The 21,622-nt window shown below is 38.2% G+C and overlaps 1 protein-coding gene across 4 annotated transcripts; it reads left to right on the forward strand.

The window, feature by feature from the left end:
• The first annotated feature begins 750 nt into the window (after positions 1-750).
• Positions 751-21,557, forward strand: pds5a (PDS5 cohesin associated factor A). Of its 4 annotated transcripts, none has more exons than XM_044028795.1 (33): positions 751-849; positions 1,782-1,934; positions 7,456-7,659; positions 8,554-8,640; positions 8,949-9,046; positions 9,991-10,117; positions 10,312-10,392; positions 10,523-10,663; positions 11,205-11,320; positions 11,698-11,792; positions 11,921-12,066; positions 12,391-12,542; positions 12,784-12,897; positions 13,123-13,204; positions 13,312-13,360; positions 13,486-13,625; positions 14,139-14,254; positions 14,658-14,763; positions 14,900-15,060; positions 15,251-15,374; positions 16,126-16,284; positions 16,497-16,565; positions 16,750-16,886; positions 17,049-17,172; positions 17,292-17,496; positions 17,599-17,713; positions 17,834-17,966; positions 18,322-18,441; positions 18,845-18,907; positions 19,157-19,308; positions 19,391-19,472; positions 19,600-19,868; positions 20,436-21,557. In XM_044028795.1, exons 2-33 carry the CDS (start codon positions 1,821-1,823, stop codon positions 20,437-20,439), a joined length of 3,885 nt encoding a protein of 1,294 aa, XP_043884730.1. In that variant the 5' UTR covers positions 751-849; positions 1,782-1,820; the 3' UTR covers positions 20,440-21,557. The 4 variants fall into 4 exon arrangements, with proteins under 4 accessions (XP_043884730.1, XP_043884732.1, XP_043884729.1 ...); XM_044028797.1 differs by lacking the exon at positions 20,436-21,557 and adding an exon at positions 941-1,098 and having other exon boundaries at positions 19,600-19,872; XM_044028794.1 differs by lacking the exon at positions 751-849 and adding an exon at positions 966-1,098.
• The last annotated feature ends 65 nt before the right edge of the window (positions 21,558-21,622 follow it).

Genomic DNA, 21,622 nt, shown 5'->3' on the forward strand with positions numbered 1-21,622 from the left:
ACTTTTTTTGGAAGACCCCATATGATTACAGTGACTTTAGTCTCTGCATTTGTGCTGGGTGTCTCAAAATACATACAACTGTATAAAACTACAAATAAACACTCAAAATACAGATAAATATAGCTTATTATTGGAATACATATCAGAAATGTATTGGTAAGAGAAGTGGGTTTGAAAGATTTTAACTTGAGCTATTTTAAAAATTAAATGTTTAACTAATACAGTCATCATGGTGATAATTCTGATGATTAATATTAGTATGAAATATATTTTAAACATTATAAACGGCATACTGCCACATTTACACAATTTATATCTATATATTGGACATTATTAATTGTATATACTGCTGTATTTCTGTATTTATATGTCATTTATTCAACATTGTACCAACATTTGGTGCCCATTCTTATTCGTCCTGTTTGTTTTTAGTGTTATTGCAGTTTGCTGTTAAATTCCGTGCTGCTGTGTCAATTTAAAATGTCCCTGTACTTAAATTAAAGTAATGTAAGGTATTTTTTCCTAGATAAATGAGCATACACGCATAATACCATCATAAAATAACTAAAACTTTATAATTACTTTTAATAAACAAAGGGGGAGAAATGTGCATATGCGGGCGATAATTTAATAATATTATACAAGCAGAGTGGTGAAGACATGGAGATGAAGGAAGACGGTTTTCCTCCCGCCTGAAATGTGGTGCTGCAGTACTCCTAAGAAACCGAGGGGGGCGCTCTGCACCCAATCTTCACACAGACAGAACTGACTGAACGGACAGAGAGCTTTGTGCCGAAAACTAAACCTAACCTGTGTCAGACAAATGAATTAAAACGGCCCACTTGAGAGGTAAATACTAACGAGGATGCATTTGGCAAACATTTTTGAGGTTTCCGCTGCAGTTGTGTATCTGAAAGCAGATCCATTTTGCATTTGCTAGGGTGTTTAAAATCTTCCGTGGGGGCAAGTTGTTGGTGAGAGGAGGGTTCAGGGCGACGGTAGCAGCAGCAGCAGCAGCAGCAGCAGTAGTAGTCCTTCGCCTGTGTGAACTAGCGGCAGTACGGAGCGATGCGTTGAAGTTGAGAAAGACAGTAACAAGTAAACAAGCTTTATTCTTAAACTTTACAAAGTAGTTGCATTTGTGGAAAACCACAGAAACTAACCAGGGACTTGGCTGTTTTATGTGGAGATGTTTGGACTCTTCACTTCCTCTGTGATTGTCTGTAGAGATGTGATGGGTACCAGAGTAGTTTGCGGCCTAGGCTAATCTGTTAGCATGTACGGCTAACGTGTATTAGCCGCTCGCTGCTGGCTATCACGACTTCCCGCAAAATGCTAGCCGCTAGCCAATGATGTTTGCACTGCAACAACTAGCTAGCTGATTTGATAACCTGTGTGACAGTAGACGTTCACACCAGATGCTACCATGTTGATTTAAAGTGGCTTTCCAGCGGTTTAGTTGTCCAAATACACGTAAGGATACCGACAGTGCTGCTGGTCTTGTTTGTGTACACACACAGTGTTCGCTTTGAGAAATGTACGAAAAATAATGGAGCTGGTGTTTAGCTGGGACACTTTAGCATGCAAGCTAATAATATGCACAGTAGAGCTTTCAGTTTGAAGAGTCTTCTGGATGAGGTTGTTATCACATGTTGACGAACAGTTTGCGCCCATTCTGGCGATCGAAACGGACGGTTGGCAAATGGGAAAAGTGTTTATTAGGAGGTTTTTGGAAAGTGCGGTAGCATCGGTGTGTTGAACTTTTGTTTTCCGACCCATAGAGGCCAGTAGAAGACCGTGTGGACTGTACATCAACAAGCATGGAGTTCCCGCAACAGCAGAAACCGGCGGGGGACGCAAAAATCGTCTATCCTCCTGGAGTAAAAGAGATTACAGACAAAATCAGCAATGATGAAGTGGTCAAACGATTGAAGGTATGTTGACGAGGATTCTTGCTGTCATCAAATGTCTCAGTCTGGTTTATGAACCCCTGCCACGATGACATAACCCTTCTAACGTTGCTCTTATTAATACATGTAGATTGATTAATAGTCAGTTCTCTGAAACTTGATAATTATTGTTTTCACGCAGTAGTTCATCTGACGTAGTTATTTGATTACCATGTTTCATGTGTTTTATAGCTAGTTCAGGGGTGTCAAACTCAAACGACCTGGGGGCCAATGCTGTCCAGTCTGGTCATGTGAAAAAAAGTTGTACTATGTGAGAAAGTCATTTAACAAAATGTAGAAGTGTTTCTTGTGATATGGAACAATACATAGTTCACAATAAAAACCAACATATTTTCGATGCAAGATGAAATAAAAAAGTAAAAAAACCTGTTAGGGCTAAATGATTTTGAATAAATATCTAATTGCGGTTATTTTGATAGGAATTGCGATTGCGATATGATTTGCGATATCGGAGGGAGTAGTGCGTGTATATATGTATATATATATATATATATACATATATACATATATACATATGTATGTATATATATATATATATATATATATATATATACATATATACATATCTATGTATATATATATATATGTGTGTGTGTATATATATATATGTGTATATATATGTATATGTGTATATATATATATATATATATATATATATATATATATGTGTATATATACATATATATAAATACATTTAAAACTGTGATTCATATAACCGTAGGTACTATTATTGTTATTATAATAAAAGTATTGCTTACTGTTCATGACAATAGCTAACAATCATATTTAGAATCTAGATACAGTTGACGGAGGTCATGGGCCAGTTCTCATTATAATTTGATCGGGGCATGTCAAATAAAATTAAGTGGGGGGCTGCATGTGGCCTGCAGGCCGTGCGTTTGAGACCTCTGAGTTAGTTTGCGCTGCAGTGTATACACAAAATGCAGAGACAAAACATAAGAAATGGTTATGTTTTGTATTTATGTAGCGCTTTACTTGTCTTTATTTACACTCAAAACTGCTTTTACACTACATGTTTTGCCATTCACTCACACTTTCATACACAGTTTGTATGTGCAGTGCAGTTTTTCTATCATTCATCCTTCATACCCATTCACATGTTGAGTGTCTAGCCCAAGGACACATCTGCATGTAGTTGGGAATCAAACCTGCTAACTTTGCATTATTAATTTTTGTATCTTATTCATCCTTTATTTAGCCTGGAAGATCCCATTGAGATACACGATCTCTTCTTCCAGGGAGTTCTCGTCAAGATAGCAGCATAGATAGTACAGAGAGTTACTGAGACAAGACAATTTCAGAAAGGTAACAAAAGAGAGTAGAAGAGATAGATATAAAAGTGCAGAAGTATGCAGGCCATACCAACAAGATCCTCAATCCAAACCCCTCAAAAAGGTTATGTAAAACATGTTTCTTTCATGACAGTCCATAAAATGCCTTTGAATGTTAAAAGAAGGCAGTGTCTGTCATGAAATTATGTTTTGCAACACATTCCATTTCCATGGAGTATAGAAGGAGAAAGCAGTTTTACCAAATTCTGACTTAATTCTGGGACTTAATGCATTGAAAGACAACTCTCTCTAAATACCATTGAGCTACCGTCGCCTCTCCTGATGTTTCAATAAATCTTGAATGCAGTTATGCAATATTGTGTATCAGATGGCATTATTTAACTGTCATATATTTTATTGGATGAAGGGGAAAACACTATCCCTAGAAATGCCCTATTGGTCGACCTCTAGTTATTAAGTAATGGGAGAAAGGCAGTTTTCCCATTCCTTCATCTTCTCATAGTCTATACAGCAACACAATTACATTATCGCTGCCAGAGTATTTTGATGTTGTCAAACTGTAGGTTAACATATTATAAAATATAATTCATAAATACAAACTTTGAAGGCTTCAGCTTTACCATCTCTTCATCATATTCCCCTGAGCTGTGAAAAGTGGGACAATCCTAAAATGTGATTACATAAAGGAATCATTTCAGCAAGTCATGTTTTTAGAGATTGAGGAAAACATGCAATTCAGTTCCAGTTGATTTTTATTTTTGTAATAAAAGCAGGATTCAATAATTTAAGAGGATGATTAATTGGAGTGTACCAGCTTTTTCAATATTAAAATGTTCATTGGAGAAAGCATTGGGATCACAGCCCTCCACCAATGCAGAAGTTTTGGTCTTTGTCAATCCACTCCTGAATCCAGATACGGATTGCCACCAAAGTCTACTTGTTTCTTTTTTTGTTCATAACTTATATTTCCAGAAAACTTTATTTAATCCATCTGTTAAATGCTTTTGAACAGATGTGTTATACTGTACTCTCTCCCACCATCATCAAAAGGAATATTCTTTGGAAGAGAGTTAGTGTTAAGTGACAAGGAATCAAGGCATATGAATCAATGCTAGGGCACACTGAGGCTGCTCTTGCCAGCTGTTAATGGTTTTTAAGGTCCCTTTTATTGTTGTTGCTTTAATTAAAATTGTCTCTGTCTGTGTTTAATATATCAGTGTCCTGAAATTAGAATCATGACTTGTAAAGGGAGGGAATGGAAAATAGATTAAACATATGTGGTGATATTATATGGCTTTTGAGACCCCAAGTATTTATTTTGTTTTTTAGCATAATATAATTTTTTAACTGATATTACAAATAAAAAGAACTTTTTGTGGAATAGCATAAAAAATATTGACATTTTCACTCTTGCTTACTTTCACTAGAGCTGTTGTGTGAATATATTGCATGATTTTAATACTCAATATTTTTGCAATTCTGTATTGTGGCTTAAATATCTTGATTATACTATATCATGGTGTCTCCGGCGATTTTTCTCAAATGTATGTTATTTCACTGCATTCATCAGCCATCAGCTGCCCTTATTTTGAATTTCTGAAAATTGGCATAGCGAACTTGTTAGCAAGTTACTTAAGGCACAATTCATGCAATTACAGAGAAATTGAATTATTTATTTGGAGTTGTGTTTCTGGGCTTCTAGCTTTTAGCTTTATTAGCCCTGAGGGAAATATCTGGCTTTTTTGTCTGCTAAATGTTTCCCATGTTCACAGTTAGTCACAGCTGTGTTTTTCTGTTAATAAGTGCTGGCCAGGCAGCATACATTGTGTTCACAGGAAAAAAAACAATGCAATGAGAGCAGTGGGAGTGCACCTTGTGGAAGTTGTGATGGAGTAGTTGTTAATTTGTATGATTATTTTGTGAAGTATCCTTTCACAATACAATTGGTTTGATTAACCTCTGCCGTTTACTATCTTGCTGTAATTTGTACACATGAGATCTGTGTCATACCTATTGATCCAAGAAGATTTTTCTTCACTACTTTTGTTGTAAAAACCTTCCCTGATTAAAGGGTTTTAAAGATTTTTTTCTTATCCTGTTTGAGAGTCTTGGATAGAGTGTATATTTTAAACCCCCCTGCTGTGGGGTTATAGTAGTGATATAAAAAGATTGACTTAACAACTTTTTTTTTTACAGTCTGCTATTTTACTTCAGAAAGTCATTGCATTTGGAATCCATTTCTTCTGCAAAGATGGCTTTCAATAACATTTCAAGCAAAGGCCTGTCGATATACAGGTTCAAAGGTGATATAAGTTGCTTGTATGAATTACACATGTTAAGGACAAGTACAGTCGAACAATTTGCAAACAGTGAAAAACATGCCACTCATACATTGTGTTAAAAGTCTTCTTTTGTAAGTCGCTTTGGATAAAAGCGTCTGCTAAATGACATGTAATGTAATGTAAAAAGTGTTTCCCAGATCAGAGATGCATGCACAGCATTACTCTGCAGCTCAACAAGCCCACACACTAGTCTCTGTAGTCTGTGCTGGCTGTGATGTGACTGTTGCTCGTAAGACCAGCAGAAGAGTTTGTGTGTGATGTGTGTGTGCAGGCAGAGTGTGGTGTTATGCAGTTCTGTTGGAGCTGTTGACCCATCCCCCACCCCAGCTGGCTGCCTAGCAGTTCAGCCTGCTCCACTGCTGTGTTTTACCTCTCTGGGTTTATCCATGCTAATACATATCAGACTACATTGACTCTACTTTGTTTTCTCTTTAAAATGCATGCATTCTGTTGGTGCTAGACCTGTCATCTCTATGATCATGGTGTTATACACCAAAAGGGAAACTTCTGAAAATACTGCTATCTTCCTCTTCATTTGAAAAACGAAGGGACTGCTTTTACAGCCTGACCAGGTGGAAACAGAGACCTCTCGTTCACTTGTCGGTCATATCTTGCCTATTAACTGTGAAAGAGAAGCTCTGTTAAAACATAGTTTTATTTTTACAGAAGCATTCACTTTAAAACATTTTTGCCTCTGTTTTTCTGAATTAATGAAATGATTTTTGCTGATTTGTTTCCCTTCTCTTGGTTCTGTTTTTCTGAATGATATAATTTACCAGAAAGATTTTTTGGCCCTATATTTCTGAGCTAATGTGAAACATTTTCTACAAACTCTTCAAGTCCAAAGGTCTTTTATCAGTTTATCATTGAATCTAGAGCTGAAACAATTAATCGATGACTCGATTACTAAATTAATTGACAACTATTTTGATAATCGATGAATCAGTTTGAAGCTTTTTTTCATGACTAAAACAAGATTTCCGATCTTTTAAGCTTCTTAAATGTGAATATTTTTTTTTTATTATTTCTTTGCCCTGGATAACAAAGAAATCATTGAGTGAATCATTTTGGTTTGTGGATAAAACAAGACCTTTGAGAACATCGTAATTTCCGGGTTTGACGAACATAATCAACATTTTTTAAGGTTTTCTGACATTTTGTGGACCAAATTATTAATTGAGAGATTAATCGATTATGAAAAAAATCGTTAGTTGCAGCTCTAATGGAATCTACGTGCCACAGAAATGTTGTGGCATGTCCACAATGTGTGCATGATGCAAGTCTATCTGTCCCTCTTGTTTATACATGGTTGAAAACATAGCCAATTTTTTTAAATCCCTAATTATCAACATCTATAGCAGTATGTCAACCAATCGAACATGAGACATAATAGGAACAACCTTGATAAGAATCTTATCATCTTATTAATATTTCTTTTCAGAATGCTACCCAAAGTACGTAGTTTTCTTTTTTATAAATTGAGAATTCACTGTGTCACAGATCAAGATACATTTTATATTAAATTATATTAGATTAAATCTGCTAATTTATGAGTTAAGTGTGAGTTGAAGACTTTGTAATAATGAAGCTATTTAAAGATTTAAAACACCTGTCCCTGAGGGTTAATGGTTAAAAATAATTAAAAAGAAACTGAAAATGGTTGATTCCTTTTTTAATTTTTCTGTACTTTCTTCACAGGAAGACAACATATCAAAGGACACTGGACAGAATCATATGATTTTATTTAAGCTGTTAAATTGTCTTTTTTGATTCCACCTCTTAAGGTGCTGCTTTTTTCATCTCACCTCCTTTCTTGTTCCTGTTTCCCAGATGGTGGTGAAGACCTACATGGACATGGATCAAGACTCTGAAGAGGAAAAACAGCAGTATCTCAGCCTAGCACTTCATCTCGCCTCAGAGTTCTTCCTCAGGAATCCAAATAAAGATGTACGGCTACTAGTAGCCTGCTGTCTGGCTGACATCTTCAGGATCTATGCTCCTGAGGCCCCTTACACCTCCCACGACAAACTCAAGGTGAGGAAGTTGGGGGAACTCTATAAAATTCTCAAATGACTCAACACTGAACCCACGGAGTTACTATTCAGTAGCTGAGCTGTGTAAATGTGCCATGTGGTCATTGGGTCATTGAAAGTGCTTGCATTTTGTGCAAGAAAGAAGTTCAGTTGATATTTAGGAAAATGTCCCACCACCATTGTGCCTTATGACGCCACCAACTGTTTCATGTGCCCTGTATTGCTTTATGTACATAGACTAGGCCTACGCAGAACAAACATTGAGTCATAATTACTAGTGGTGTTGACACTACACGGCCTCTGGCATGAGATTCCATGCAGAACAATGAGCGAGGAACATTAAGAACATTAAGAGCACAAATTACATGATGTCTGTAAAATGATCTCTGGCTCGCCAAAGGAAATTACAAAGACTGAAGATTATGAAGACTTGCCCAAGATCCCAAGGACAATTCACTTGTCCAAATGCAGATTGCGATGCTACTCAATTAAAGGGGCAAAATGGCTCTTACAAGTTGCTCTCCCATCTTAAGCTGTGTCAGCGCATTCGTTCCTTGAATTTGAGGAAATTGGTCCTGAAAAGTTCTTAAAAGCCAGTGAATTTTATGTCAACCAAGGTGTGGGAACACTGTAGGTAGTTTGAATTGTAACTTGTCATCACCAGGTGCTATACGCTGAAGTTTCAAAGCAAGGTTACTTTATATTTTTTGGCTTGTTTGCAACAGGATTACCATGTGAAGGTGCTGTCCAGAAACTAACTGTAAAACAACAGTGATCCATTGCTTTACTGCAATGTGCATGTGCTGTGCTGGGAGCTTTCCAGAGAGCCAATTTGTTTTTCGAATCTCCATTAACTTGATTACATTCCCAAATGTTCCCCTGTCTCTTTCCTCAGGACATCTTCTTGTTCATCACCAGACAACTAAAGGGGCTAGAAGACACCAAGAGTCCTCAGTTCAACAGATATTTTTACCTACTGGAAGTAAGAAAAAATAAGATAAAGATGTCCTTATTCATCATGTGTCAGAATGTGTTCTCTGTTATTTATCAAAGTATTACAAACCCCTGGTCAGAGAAAAGACATTTTGGGACTTGGGCTCTGTGGGGTAGTTGTTTCCACAATTTTAACCCTTTTTGACATTTTATAAATAAAGCAATTGCAGAATGGAAGCTACATAGTGATTAGAATGAAAATGATAACTGAATTGTTGTCCTACCCGTGTTTTATGAAACGTAGCATGAAAATGCACTTGTCAGCTTATTGAGGAATCACATTTTCTGTTTCCACAGAACCTGGCATGGGTGAAGTCGTACAACATATGTTTTGAACTGGAGGACTGCAACGAGATCTTTATTCAGCTGTTCAAAAGCCTCTTCTCCGTTATCAAGTAAGTCCCCTGTTATCTGCTGCTGTGACCTTGTGTATTCTCCTAGTTGTATGTGATCATTTTCCTTCCACATTCTAAAATATAAATGAATCAGTCATTATGGTCCACCACTGTTCTTCTAGTAGCCCTTGAATCTGTCACACACCTCCTTTTTAACACCTGATGTGTCAGTTGGAAACTGATTGGTTTATTTAAAATGTATTTTGTAACTTTTCCTCAGTAATAATTACATAACACAATTTTTTTTAAATACATGCATTTGCAGGATTTGCATACATAAATTCTTAATATATGTAATCAAACATGAAACTATGGAATATGAATGAGTAGTATTCATTAATATATGCATTAGATAAAAGTAGTAAAAGTACTGTGCAAAGGTTCTAGGGCACCTTTTAGATTTTGTTGTTTTAACAACGCGCTGTTGACCATACAGTATAATTATTTCTCAATCACTTCATTGGAACACATCCAGAAACTAGGGGAAATGTGTTTGCAGTTTTAAAATAACATATTTTTTAGAAAAATGTTATAGTGTCAAGTATTTATGTGACCTACCCTTACACTTGAATAATAGCACAACCCTGTCTCTTAAAACTGGACTGAAACCCTAATTCCTGTTACTGGTAAAACTTGTGTTTTTCATGTGCAGGAATATCTGTTGTGAAAAAGGTCTGTTATACCAGGTTAATTCATGACATGTTTGAGCATTACACACCCGTTGTCTAACTTAAGCTCATTGACATCTTACTAATACAAGACCAATTTTCTGTCACATTATTCCGATCCAAATGCCAATGATCACAGACTTTGACGGACCTAAAATAACAAAGGTGGTGGTGCCCTGAGAGTTTTGCATAGTACTTAATATTTTCAATTTCATCACCTAGCACTTGAGAACAAAATGTTCCAGTCTCAGACTCTCTGTCCCTCTCTCTCCACAGTAACAGCCATAACCAGAAGGTTCAGATGCACATGATGGATCTGATGAGTTCAATCATCATGGAGGGAGATGGAGTAACACAGGAGCTGCTGGATACCATCCTCATTAACCTCATTCCTGCACACAAGGTAAAACACATGCGTACATTCTGAGTTCCACGTGTACAGTGTAAGAGTCACTATGGTTTCAGCCACACCATTCTCAAGCTAATTGTAGGTCTGGCTACACAAGACTCTATCTTACAGACTGAAGATGTTGAAGTTCTATGCATCTGTTCTGACAGTTTGAGTTAAATATCTGTGATTAACTTTCCTCGGAACAGAATTTGAACAAGCAAGCGTACGACCTTGCCAAGACTTTGCTGAAGAGGACCGTTCAGACCATAGAGACATGTATCGCAAATGTGAGTAGTATCCTTTTTATTTTCCCTCCATATCTCAGTTATTCATTTGTACTTTGGTTTCCAATATTGTCTTCAGATGAGAATATATTCCTGTCTTTCTCACAGTGTTTTTTTAATTATTTTCCCCTAGTTCTTCAATCAGGTTTTAGTGATGGGCAAATCATCAGTCAGTGACCTATCAGAGCACGTCTTTGACCTGATCCAGGAACTGTTTGCCATTGACCCGATGCTGCTTACCTCCGTCATGCCACAGCTGGAGTTCAAACTCAAAGTAAATATCACACACAATGATAGCAGTACACCTCACACCTTCAAGCATAGGTTTCTGTGCATGGCTTTACAATATTAATATCGACTATACGACTGCTGAAATACTTGCCGATCGTGTTTATGCCTCTGTGCCTCAGATAATCATTTGTCCTGTTGTTGTGGATGTTTGTTTTGAATTCACTCCTACAATAAGATTAATGGACTTGAATTTCATGGTCAAAGTCACTGTGACCTCTTAAAAATGTTTTTTGCCTCTTTGGTACCACTTTTTTTTTATGTTCACAGAACATAAAAAGTGTAAACTAATGAAATTTGTGATCTTTACTGGTTTGCTAAAGCCCATTGTTATCGGAACATGGACTCTTGCTAATGTTAATACCACTGTAAAACACCAAAGAGTTGACTTACTTGTATTTCTCAGTGTGTTGTTTTTATTTGGAGTTTAATCATGACTGAAAGACTGAAAATAATCATGGCGTGCATAAAATATAGTAAAGCATCCAGTCAGATATAAGAGAATTGTATGTGTATGGTGTTTGCAGAGCAATGATGGCGAGGAGCGTCTTGCTGTTGTACGGTTGCTAGCTAAGCTGTTTGGGGCCAAAGATTCTGAGCTGGCCTCACAGAACAGACCTCTGTGGCAGTGCTTCTTAGGACGGTGAGTTACATGACTGTTGAATTAAAAAAATGTTTTTAATTACAACAGCAATACAATGTGAATTAAATATCAAGTGAAGAACATACCAGCAACAAGCTTAATAGATTGTGTGCCACAACATGATTGTAATGGAGGATCATTTGAGGTAACCAGAGGGGAACTCCCATAATCAGCTCACTGAGTTTACATTGCGAGGAGTGTTCTTATTCAAAAAGAGAGCAAACAAATTTAGAGTTGTCTTCTGAGATGTTTATTTTTTGTGTGGGGGATGGGGGGGACTGTATTATCATCTTTATTATTATTGCTATTTTTATTATTGTTATTATTTATTATTTTGTTTAGCTTTCTCATTAACCGTTTAACCGCTTTTGTTCCAGTTTTAATGACATCCATGTTCCAGTGAGACTAGAGTGTGTTAAGTTTGCCAGCCACTGCCTCATGAATCACCCAGACCTGGCCAGAGACCTGACAGGTGTGCTTTTACTTTACTTCCACTGCACTGCCGTCTTCACTCTCTCCCCCTCGAATCTGGTAATCTTGTATACATTATTGTCTGGGTAATATTGTGATAACTTGTCTATGTCTTCTTTATGCAACCAGAATTCTTAAAGGTACGTTCCCATGACCCAGAGGAAGCCATTCGTCATGATGTCATTGTTACCATCATTAACTCTGGGAAGAAAGACCTCAACTTGGTCAATGATCAGCTGCTGGGCTTTGTGCGTGAAAGGACTTTGGACAAAAGGGTGAGACAAATGTGTACTCAGCTGTGGTACAGATTCAATTATCTGCAAAAGTGATTTTTGTGTCGTCGTAGACGTTTTTTCATTCATATCAGGATTTAGATCTAAATCTAAATCATTAAGATTTAGATTTAGATATTATCAGCAGTCTTGGACATCTAATCTTATTCATAATTACATCTCACATACATTAACTTGTGTACAGTTTTAATCTTTGTGTTTGTCTGTAACTACAAACTGCACAGGAATTTCCCTCAACACTTGACTCCTTCGTCATAAAACAAGTAATTTGATCATCCTCCACCCTCGTTTTCTCTCCTCCTACAGTGGCGTGTGCGTAAGGAGGCCATGATGGGCCTGGCTCAACTTTATAAGAAATACTGTCTGCACCATGAGGCCGGAAAGGAGTCTGCCCAGAAGATCAGCTGGATCAAAGACAAGCTGCTGCACATATACTATCAGAACAGTATTGACGACAAGTGAGAACATTAATATTGAATTTTCCAACTCATTAGCATGCAGTTTGTAGAGAAATCAAACTAACTTTTCAGAACAGAAACTTTCAAAATATCTTCTCTTATATGTAGAATGATACAAAGGATCAATGCACAAATCTTTATCAATAATACATTTGAGTTTATTTTGCAATTCTGTTAGGTTTGTGTTATTTCGCTCTTCATTGACGCATCATTTATTGTAAACTTTTTTTTTTTCCTACAGATTATTAGTAGAGAAGATCTTTGCCCAGTTCATGGTCCCTCACAGTCTTGACACGGAGGAGAAGATGAAGTGTCTCTACTACTTGTATGCCTGCTTGGACACAAATGCTGTCAAGTTAGTAAACCTGCAATTTGACACCACTCTTTTGAAGCAAACGCAACCACACACTTTATACTGTACACATAAATACTGGTCTGTTTATTGACCAGTTTCTCGACACAACATGAAAACAAATGGTTGGCAAATATGCATCACAAGGACAATGTATTGATTGCTTCCTGTGCCTTTGCCCCCTCTCACTCTCTTGTTTCTTATCCCATTGTGTAATTGGTCTTTCAGAGCTCTGAACGAGATGTGGAAGTGTCAGAACATGCTCAGAGGCCTTGTCAAAGAGCTGCTGGACCTTCACAAGCTGCCAGTGGTGTGTTCACACAAATACACATACAAAACACAAAAAAATGCCACTGCTATGTTTTTAATCCGGATATCTCAACATACCTGTGACTCTTTTTCTTTTTGTCATTGTAGTCTGAGGCCAATAACACAGCCATGTTTGGGAAACTGATGAGTATTGCCAGTAAGTTGGGAACTCACTAACATAAACAACCTTCCACTCATAAATTCTTAAAAATAGTAGTAATGCCAGAGGCATCCTGATGCTAGATGGTAAAACCTGATCCTATCTTGGATTTGTCTTTCCAGAGAATCTGCCAGATGCAGGAAAGGCCCAGGACTTCATGAAGAAGTTCAACCAGGTTCTTGGGGAGGATGAGAAGCTCAGAATCCAGCTGGAGATGCTCATCAGCCCGACCTGCTCCTGCAAACAGGCTGAGATCTGTGTGGTGAGAGGATACTGAACATCACACTCACCCATCTGAGCGTTTACAGTCACTCACACTTGGACAGAAAACTCAGCGGCTTTTTCCAAGTGGCAGTTGCATAAAATTTGTATTCTCTTTGTATGTTAGTAGTAGTAGTAAATTATATCATGCTATTAAATTGTCTAAAATTAGGGAAAGTGTCTGAAAGTAGATAATTTATTCACAAATAATTGACACTTGAGCCCCGGCTCACATAAAGCAAATTAAGCAGCATCTATTTTAATTTTAATTTTCAAGTAGGTTATTCAGCTGTTACATCATCATGGTGAAGTGGGTTGATCATTATCTCTGTCCAGTGAAAAACAACATCTACGAAGGCACCTCGTGTTGTGTTAAAATCTAGTTAGTGGAATATGAAACGGCACACATTGGTAATACAATGCCTGGCAAAATCTAATACCCTATCCTAAATCCAGTATAAACACAAGTCCATGAATGTTGGTATTAATACCATTTGTGCTTTCATTTGTGTAGAGAGAGATCACCCGGAAGTTGACGTTTCCTAAACAACCCACCAACCCCTTCCTGGAGATGGTGAAGTTCCTGCTGGAGCGCATCGCTCCCGTCCACATCGACTCTGAGGCCATCAGGTCAGTTATATATATTTTTTTTTTGGTTTAATTTTTTGAGCTTGCTCCTGTGTGTGGTGGTTTTGGATTGTTCCATCTGATTTCAGTGTACTTTTTTAAAATACACCAGAGGCAAACAAACTGTGGGCATTTCCCTTTCTCAGTAAAAGAGAGTTCTAAGTACTCTGTATGTATTATCATTGTGTAATACCATGAAACAGGCTTTTCTCATTCACTGAGACACCTAGTGGGGGAGAGTTGTAACTACAGGCCTGAGTTGGAGCACATATTTAACCCATTGTGCTTTGTGGAAAAATACCATGACAGAGAGGAACTCAAACAAAATCCTTTTTGCTTATTAGTGTTTTGTTGATTTTTTTTCTTCAAAAAGAGGTTTTATGATATTCTGTTAATTTTTCCCTAGTGCTCTGGTCAAGCTGCTTAACAAGTCCATTGAGGGCACAGCAGATGATGACGAGGAGGGTGTAACCCCTGATACAGCCATCCGCTCTGGTCTGGAGCTACTCAAGGTAACGTGTCATAGACCAAGCATAGAGGCTTGAAGATGGCAAAATATTGCTAAGTCATTAAAGCATGAATAACGTACCTCTGTAGAGCTATTCTTTCTAATAGATAATTATTTCTATCTAATCGTATTCCCTCTAGGTCCTGTCATTTACTCACCCCACAGCATTCCACTCAGCGGAAACCTACGAGTCTCTGCTCCAGTGTTTGAAGATGGAGGATGACAAAGTCGCAGAGGCAGCCATCCAGATTTTCAGAAACACTGGACAGAAGATCGAGACGGAGTTACAACAGATAAAATCGTAAGATTGCTTATAAATTATATATAATATATTATTGTATAGTGATATGGTGAATGTTTAGTCTGTATTACTTTTTCTATTACACACACATATTAAACAGTGTGTGTAATGAGAACCAGAATGTCGAAAACCAAAGCAGATGTAGTCTTTGCTTTGTGAAAGTCTCCTTCATTACTGCTGTATCCATTAGGACCCTGATTCCCGTCCTGCATCAGAAAGCTAAGCGAGGGACACCTCACCAGGCCAAGCAGGCTGTCCACTGTATCCATGCCATCTTCAACAACAAAGAAGTGCAGCTGGCGCAGATATTTGAGGTAGGTGATCATTTCCTGATGTAAAAATGTTTTTGTTTTTTTCTTGTTAGCTAGCATTTATTTATTTATGTTTATTTCGGTCATGTCAGTTAGATCACTCATCATCACATCATCTTAGTGTAGTTCACACAATACACATAACCGAAAGAAGCAAAAGCTTATCTAGTCCCGCCCCCATTACCCACAGAATATATATTTTCATTGTACAATACATCATTTTTCTTTTTCTTATGACATTTTGACCAAAACATGTTTCAGCATCAGGTAGCACTCAGAGATGCAGTCTAGAACATACCGCATCCCAAGGAGAGCATTCCAATTGTCATGAATGTGAATATGTACACATCCTCGACATCCTCTACATCCAGTGTGGCAAGGCACATGACTTTCCACTTATCCCATCCGTCCCGAATGTAGCCAGCCATGAAGGTCCCATCTGGGCAACTAGGTTCACCAGAACCCGCACTTCTTGTTGAGAACACTCTGTCGATCGCATTCAGTGACCAGCTTAGCAGTTCCATCTTGGATCAATTGATTCTCCGTAGTGACTCGATTCACAGGGGCAGCTAAATGCTTCTCATGTGTTGACATTTGTGCTTATCAATGTCAGCTGTTGTTTGGGTACATTTGCTTCTTGTTTTTGTACAGTTGCTGCATTGTACAGTATGTCCTTATCTCCTGTTTTTTCCACCACTTTTTAATGACGTTTGTGTTGCTCACATGCCCCTCCTCTGTTTTACCTCACTCCCAGCCTCTGTCACGTAGTCTGAACGCAGATGTCCCAGAACAGCTCATCACTCCCCTCGTGTCATTGGGCCACATCTCCATGCTGGCCCCGGATCAATTTGCTTCACCAATGAAGTCCATCGTGGCTAACTTTATCGTGAAGGACTTGCTCATGAATGATCGAGTATGTGTGGATCAAACTATACAGACACATGTAGTCTTGCCTATTTAATTGCCCACTTTGCATATCTATTTTTATTGTCATACCAGTGTCATGGGAAAGGTTGAGAAATGACTATATCAAGGATTTAACAAATTGGGGTTATTCACATTAAGCAGCATTAAGAAAGCAGTGATGTGGTGCATAATATGTGATGCATGTCTTTGTATCTACAGTCGGTGGGAAACAAGAATGGCAAGCTGTGGACTACCGATGAGGAAGTCACTCCAGAAGTTCTAGCGAAAGTAAGATGCAACTACATTTGGGATTTATTCCTCTTCAGTTTGATGAGATTTTTCCTCTCATGCACAATCATGTGTTGATTCAAAAATTCCAGCTTTGGTGGTGGTTGTAAAGAAAAAGTTAAGGTTGTTTATAAGGGAAAAGAGACCCCGCTTTCAGTAATCATTCATCACCCGTTTTCCATAGGTACAGGCCATCAAGCTGCTGGTGCGGTGGTTATTAGGAATGAAGAACAACCAATCCAAGTCGGCTAACTCCACCCTGCGCCTGTTGTCAGCCATGTTGGTCAGCGAGGGCGACCTCACAGAGCAGAAGAAAATCAGGTAATACTCTGTGATTACTGTGCTGGTTTAGAGCTGGCGAAACTGACAACTCTATAGGGAAATAAATGCTGTCCACAATGTTTGTTTGTTAACACTTTGGAAGTCATAAATATATTCAAATATTTAATTTTCCTTTTGTTTTTCCTTCCTTCCTCCCTCCAGTAAATCAGACATGTCTCGCCTGAGGCTGGCCGCAGGTGGAGCCATCATGAAGTTGGCCCAGGAGCCCTGTTACCATGACATCATCACACCTGAGCAGTTCCAGCTCTGCGCCCTTGTTATCAATGTTAGTCTTACTTTTGCATCCTTTTTTTTCCTTGGCCTGATTAAATGAAAAGAAATATTCTCATACACTCTCCATTTGTATGAGATGTGTGAACTGAGTGTCTTCCTTCATACGTGCAGGATGAGTGCTATCAGGTTCGTCAGATCTTTGCTCAGAAGTTGCACCTGGCTCTTGTCAAACTGCTGCTGCCTCTGGAGTACTTGGCTGTCTTCGCCCTTTGTGCCAAAGACCCAGTGAAGGAGCGCCGCGCCCACGCCCGACAGTGCCTCCTTAAAAACATCTCCGTCCGCAGAGAGTACATCAAACAAAACCCACTCGCTCAGGGTTAGTGTTCCTGTCTTTTGCAAATATTGAAAATGCTCAGACTAAAAACTGTAAGGTGGAAACATAATTGTGGACTTTAAAATGAAATTTTCTGTCCATCAGAAAAACTTGTCTCCCTCCTTCCTGAGTATGTTGTTCCCTATATGATCCATCTGCTGGCTCATGACCCAGACTTCACAAAACCACATGAATATGATCAGCTCAAAGACATCAAAGAGTGAGTTTTGACATCCTGTGTTTTGTGTCTTGAACTTTCCCTGACATTTTACAGCAATGACACTAAAACAACTCTCACATGTAGTCGCATGTATGATCATGACACGTTTATGTTCTGTAGGTGCCTGTGGTTCATGCTGGAAGTACTAATGACCAAGAATGAGAACAACAGTCATGCTTTTCTTAGGAAGATGGTTGAGAACATCAAACAGAGTAAAGATGCACAGTGTCCTGAAGATGCCAAGGCCAATGAGGTACACACACGAAACATGCATGAATACATCAAACCACACAGAGGTTAAAAGAGTTGCTAATGTTAAAAATGCTATGAAATTTCCCTGATTTTTTTTTTTTATATTTTATTTTAACTTTTTAAACTTATACAAAAAATAGAACAAACCTACATACAAGATGGTATACAGCACTTGACATTGCTACATGAAGTAGTTTAAGCAATAAAAGAAAAAGATAGGGGCTATATGAGAATATATACAATAATCAGTAGTCCAGTGAATTTCCCTGATTTTTAACAGCAGACTGTAAAAATGTGACACTTTTTTTTCTAAAAAAAAGGACACTCTATCCTAACAGTGTTTTTTGTGTTTACAGAAGCTTTATATCGTCTGTGATGTTGCTCTCTTTGTGATCGCCAACAAGAGCACTGCATGTCACCTGGATTCCCCAAAAGACCCCATCTTGCCTTCCAAGTTCTTCCTCACACAAGACAAGGCAATACACACACTCCCCATTGTATCACAGTCATAGTTGTTAGATTGGTAAATATCTCAAAGAAACCCCTATTAAACATAAAAACTTTACCTCCAGTCAGTGAACGTTTCAGTTCATGACTTGATCTTTTCAATGATCGATAAATATGAGTGCACACAATAATAGAGCCAGAATTGTGACATCATTGTTAGCGATGCACTCACTTATTAAAGTCTACTGAGAATAATCATTTTAACTAATAGTCAGTGCCAAGAAAAGTAGGAAATATTCATAATAAAAAAAAAAGTCACACAGTCAAAAGTTGGGCAGCCCGTGGCCAAGTGGAAAGTTTCACTACTATGTAGATATTTCACATCGAGCTATTCATGCTAATGAAATGATCTGTCGTGATTTTTCTCAACAGGACTTCAAAAATGATAAAGAATATTTGATGGCAGACATGAGACAAATGCTGCTCACTGGGAAGGTAAATACGCAACACTTTCTGCTCTCATAACCAGTGTGAACTACCCACCAGTGCTGAGAATCCATGTTGAGTTAATAATAATAAGGAGGTTATTTACATTGAATAGAACTGTGTCATTAACGGTTTTCCAGGCTCCATAGAAAAATATTTGTGTACTGTGTGATTGAATGCTGTTTATAAAATATTAATACAGACTTGAGTGAGTTACTGAAGTCCATCATTTTATATCACTATCATATCGCTTTGCAGCCTAAACCGGCTCCAGTGCTGGGAGCTGTGAACAAGCCCCTGACAGTACCAGGGAGGCGGATCTTCACCAAGACCACCACAGCTTCAGACACAGCCACTAACCCCAGCACCATCTCCTCTCCACTGAGCTCCTCCACCATCAACAAAAACAGGTAACAAGCACACGCTCGGAAAACAATGCCATTGCAACCAGGCAATTGTTTGGAAAATTTAAATGCGTCTTGTGTTCCTTAGCAATGCTGTCATTGAGTCGTCAGAGAGTCGGGTACAGGAAAACAACGAGAACCCTACGATCAAGAATGATGAGGGGAAGAAGGCAAGCTAATTTTTTTTGTTTGTTGTGTTTTGAAAAAGCATACAATTGTTTCAAAACATGTATTGAGAATTATAAAGTCTTTGTTTTCCTATTTATTTTCCAATCAAAACACATTTTCATTTTTCAGGAGGAGCCGAGTCAAAATAAGACTTCTGATGCTAGCACAGAAGCTTCGCCCGTCAAACGGCGTGGTCGTCCACCTAAGACGGCTGCCGCTCCTGTAGCGGCCGAAAAAGAGGGAACAGCGGCACCGACGGGGGGTGGAGCTGGCAGAGGCAGGAAGAGAGCAGCCGACCCCAACTCCAATCCATCTGCAGAGTCCGTCAATATCAAGATGTCAAAACAGCAGCAGCAGCAGAATGATGAAGGGACAAAGAGACAGATTGACTTACAAAGGTAAAGGAAACGGCTTTGGCTTGTCTTGACTTCTTATTGTTGGATAGATAAATAACGAGTGATCACTGACACCTTCACAATGGTGCTTTTAACCTTTTAGCTCCACTTTGGACCCTTGTTATTAGCACCTGTCCTCAGTGATCTGATCACATGTGGATAGACTTTTCACACCTACATTAAAATGTTCTATGATCACATATAATCAGATCTGGCTTCATGGCTATTTGCAAGTAAAACAGAGAGGGAAGAAAATATATAAATAACCATTAGAAAAAATAAATCATATGGTGATTTAATATTGTGGCAGTGGCTGCAAAATTTTGTATCGCCAACGTCAGCTGAGGAGGCGGTTTCCTGTCCTTCCTGAGGCTCAAGGATGTGCTCACTTGCGTCCTCCAAGCACCTCGGAGTGTGGTTTCTGTGATCAGATCTATGGTGGCCTTCAGGACACATTTTTCTCATTGTGATCGTCACACATAAATGAAGCAGCTGTTACAGCCAGGTCCAACACACACATTGTCCAGGGTGATACCAAGTACACCATGTAAAGCAAACTTTGTCTTTCAGGTAAAGAGAAAACCAGTGAAGGGGAAATCAAGACTGTAGAGAATGGGCCGGACTCTCCCCCGTAACGCTCCAAACCTGACGCACATGCTCCTGACTCTTAAAGCTTTCCTGTTTCCTGGACACATTATGGACCTTTCCTAAGACACACAAGTATGTATACACAAAGTATACATACATACAGTACATGTACACACACAAACACAAACCACTGACATCCTAGGTTTTAAACACCTTGTTGTCTTGATTTAAATCTCACTGTATGTAGGTGTTATATAAAAAAACGTTCCCCCTTTGTTTGTTGCTCTTTGCTTCTTTTGTGGAGCTGTTTTTTTTTTTAAGAACAGGTTGGACATTTTAAAAACATTTTAATCTGATTATGATTGTTGCTTATTAAATTCCCTGGGAAAAATATTTCTGTCTGCTTACCTCTTCCTCTTTTGTGTCTTACTGTCCTCTGTTGCACAATATTCTGACTTTAAGCTCACCCTTTTACTTAACATTGTTGATTTTTTTGTACATACATGTGTGCAACTTCCCAGATTAACTTTTTGAATATTCAAGACCGGTGACAATTGCAGCAGATAGCTAAAATATGGGAGCACCAATGCATTTAACAAAAGTACTGGCACCAAAATTTTATATATTTTGGTATGTTTAGGTTTCTAACTTTGGTATGTTTAGGTGCTTTAGCTTGGTTTTAGTGTTCAAAGCCAGGTAGAAATTGTCGGTGGCTTCCTTGCTGCCACTTGTAATGCTTTTTGAAGGCCTTCTGATTTATTTCCAGTGTGTTGATGGACAAATTTAATTTTTCAGACATTTCTGGATACTGTGTTCAACCTCTGGTTGCCTCCTTGTTCCTAAACTGGTCTCTCAGTTGTTTTTTTACTGCTCAAAGTCTTTGGAATGCGAACATGATATATTACAATATAAGTATGTGTTCAGGTTTTTGCTCATCTTTTACAATTAAATATTTTTTGTACTTTTCGTCAGTTTTGTTTTTAAGCATCGAGTGAGTGGAAACCTTGCAGGTTGTGTTAAACAACATTTTTTATGTAGTTAAAGTATGCCTATTCATGATCATATTTAATTTTTTTCCAGAAAATAAATGCTTTTTAGATGTAACTGTGTTCTGCGTTCTCTTTCCCCTGGGTTTTAAGTGCAGCAGCTTTGCAAGAGATGACAAACAA

The sequence above is a fragment of the Solea senegalensis genome, linkage group LG6 (assembly GCF_019176455.1).
Source record: "Solea senegalensis isolate Sse05_10M linkage group LG6, IFAPA_SoseM_1, whole genome shotgun sequence".
Taxonomy (NCBI): Eukaryota; Metazoa; Chordata; class Actinopteri; order Pleuronectiformes; family Soleidae; genus Solea; species Solea senegalensis.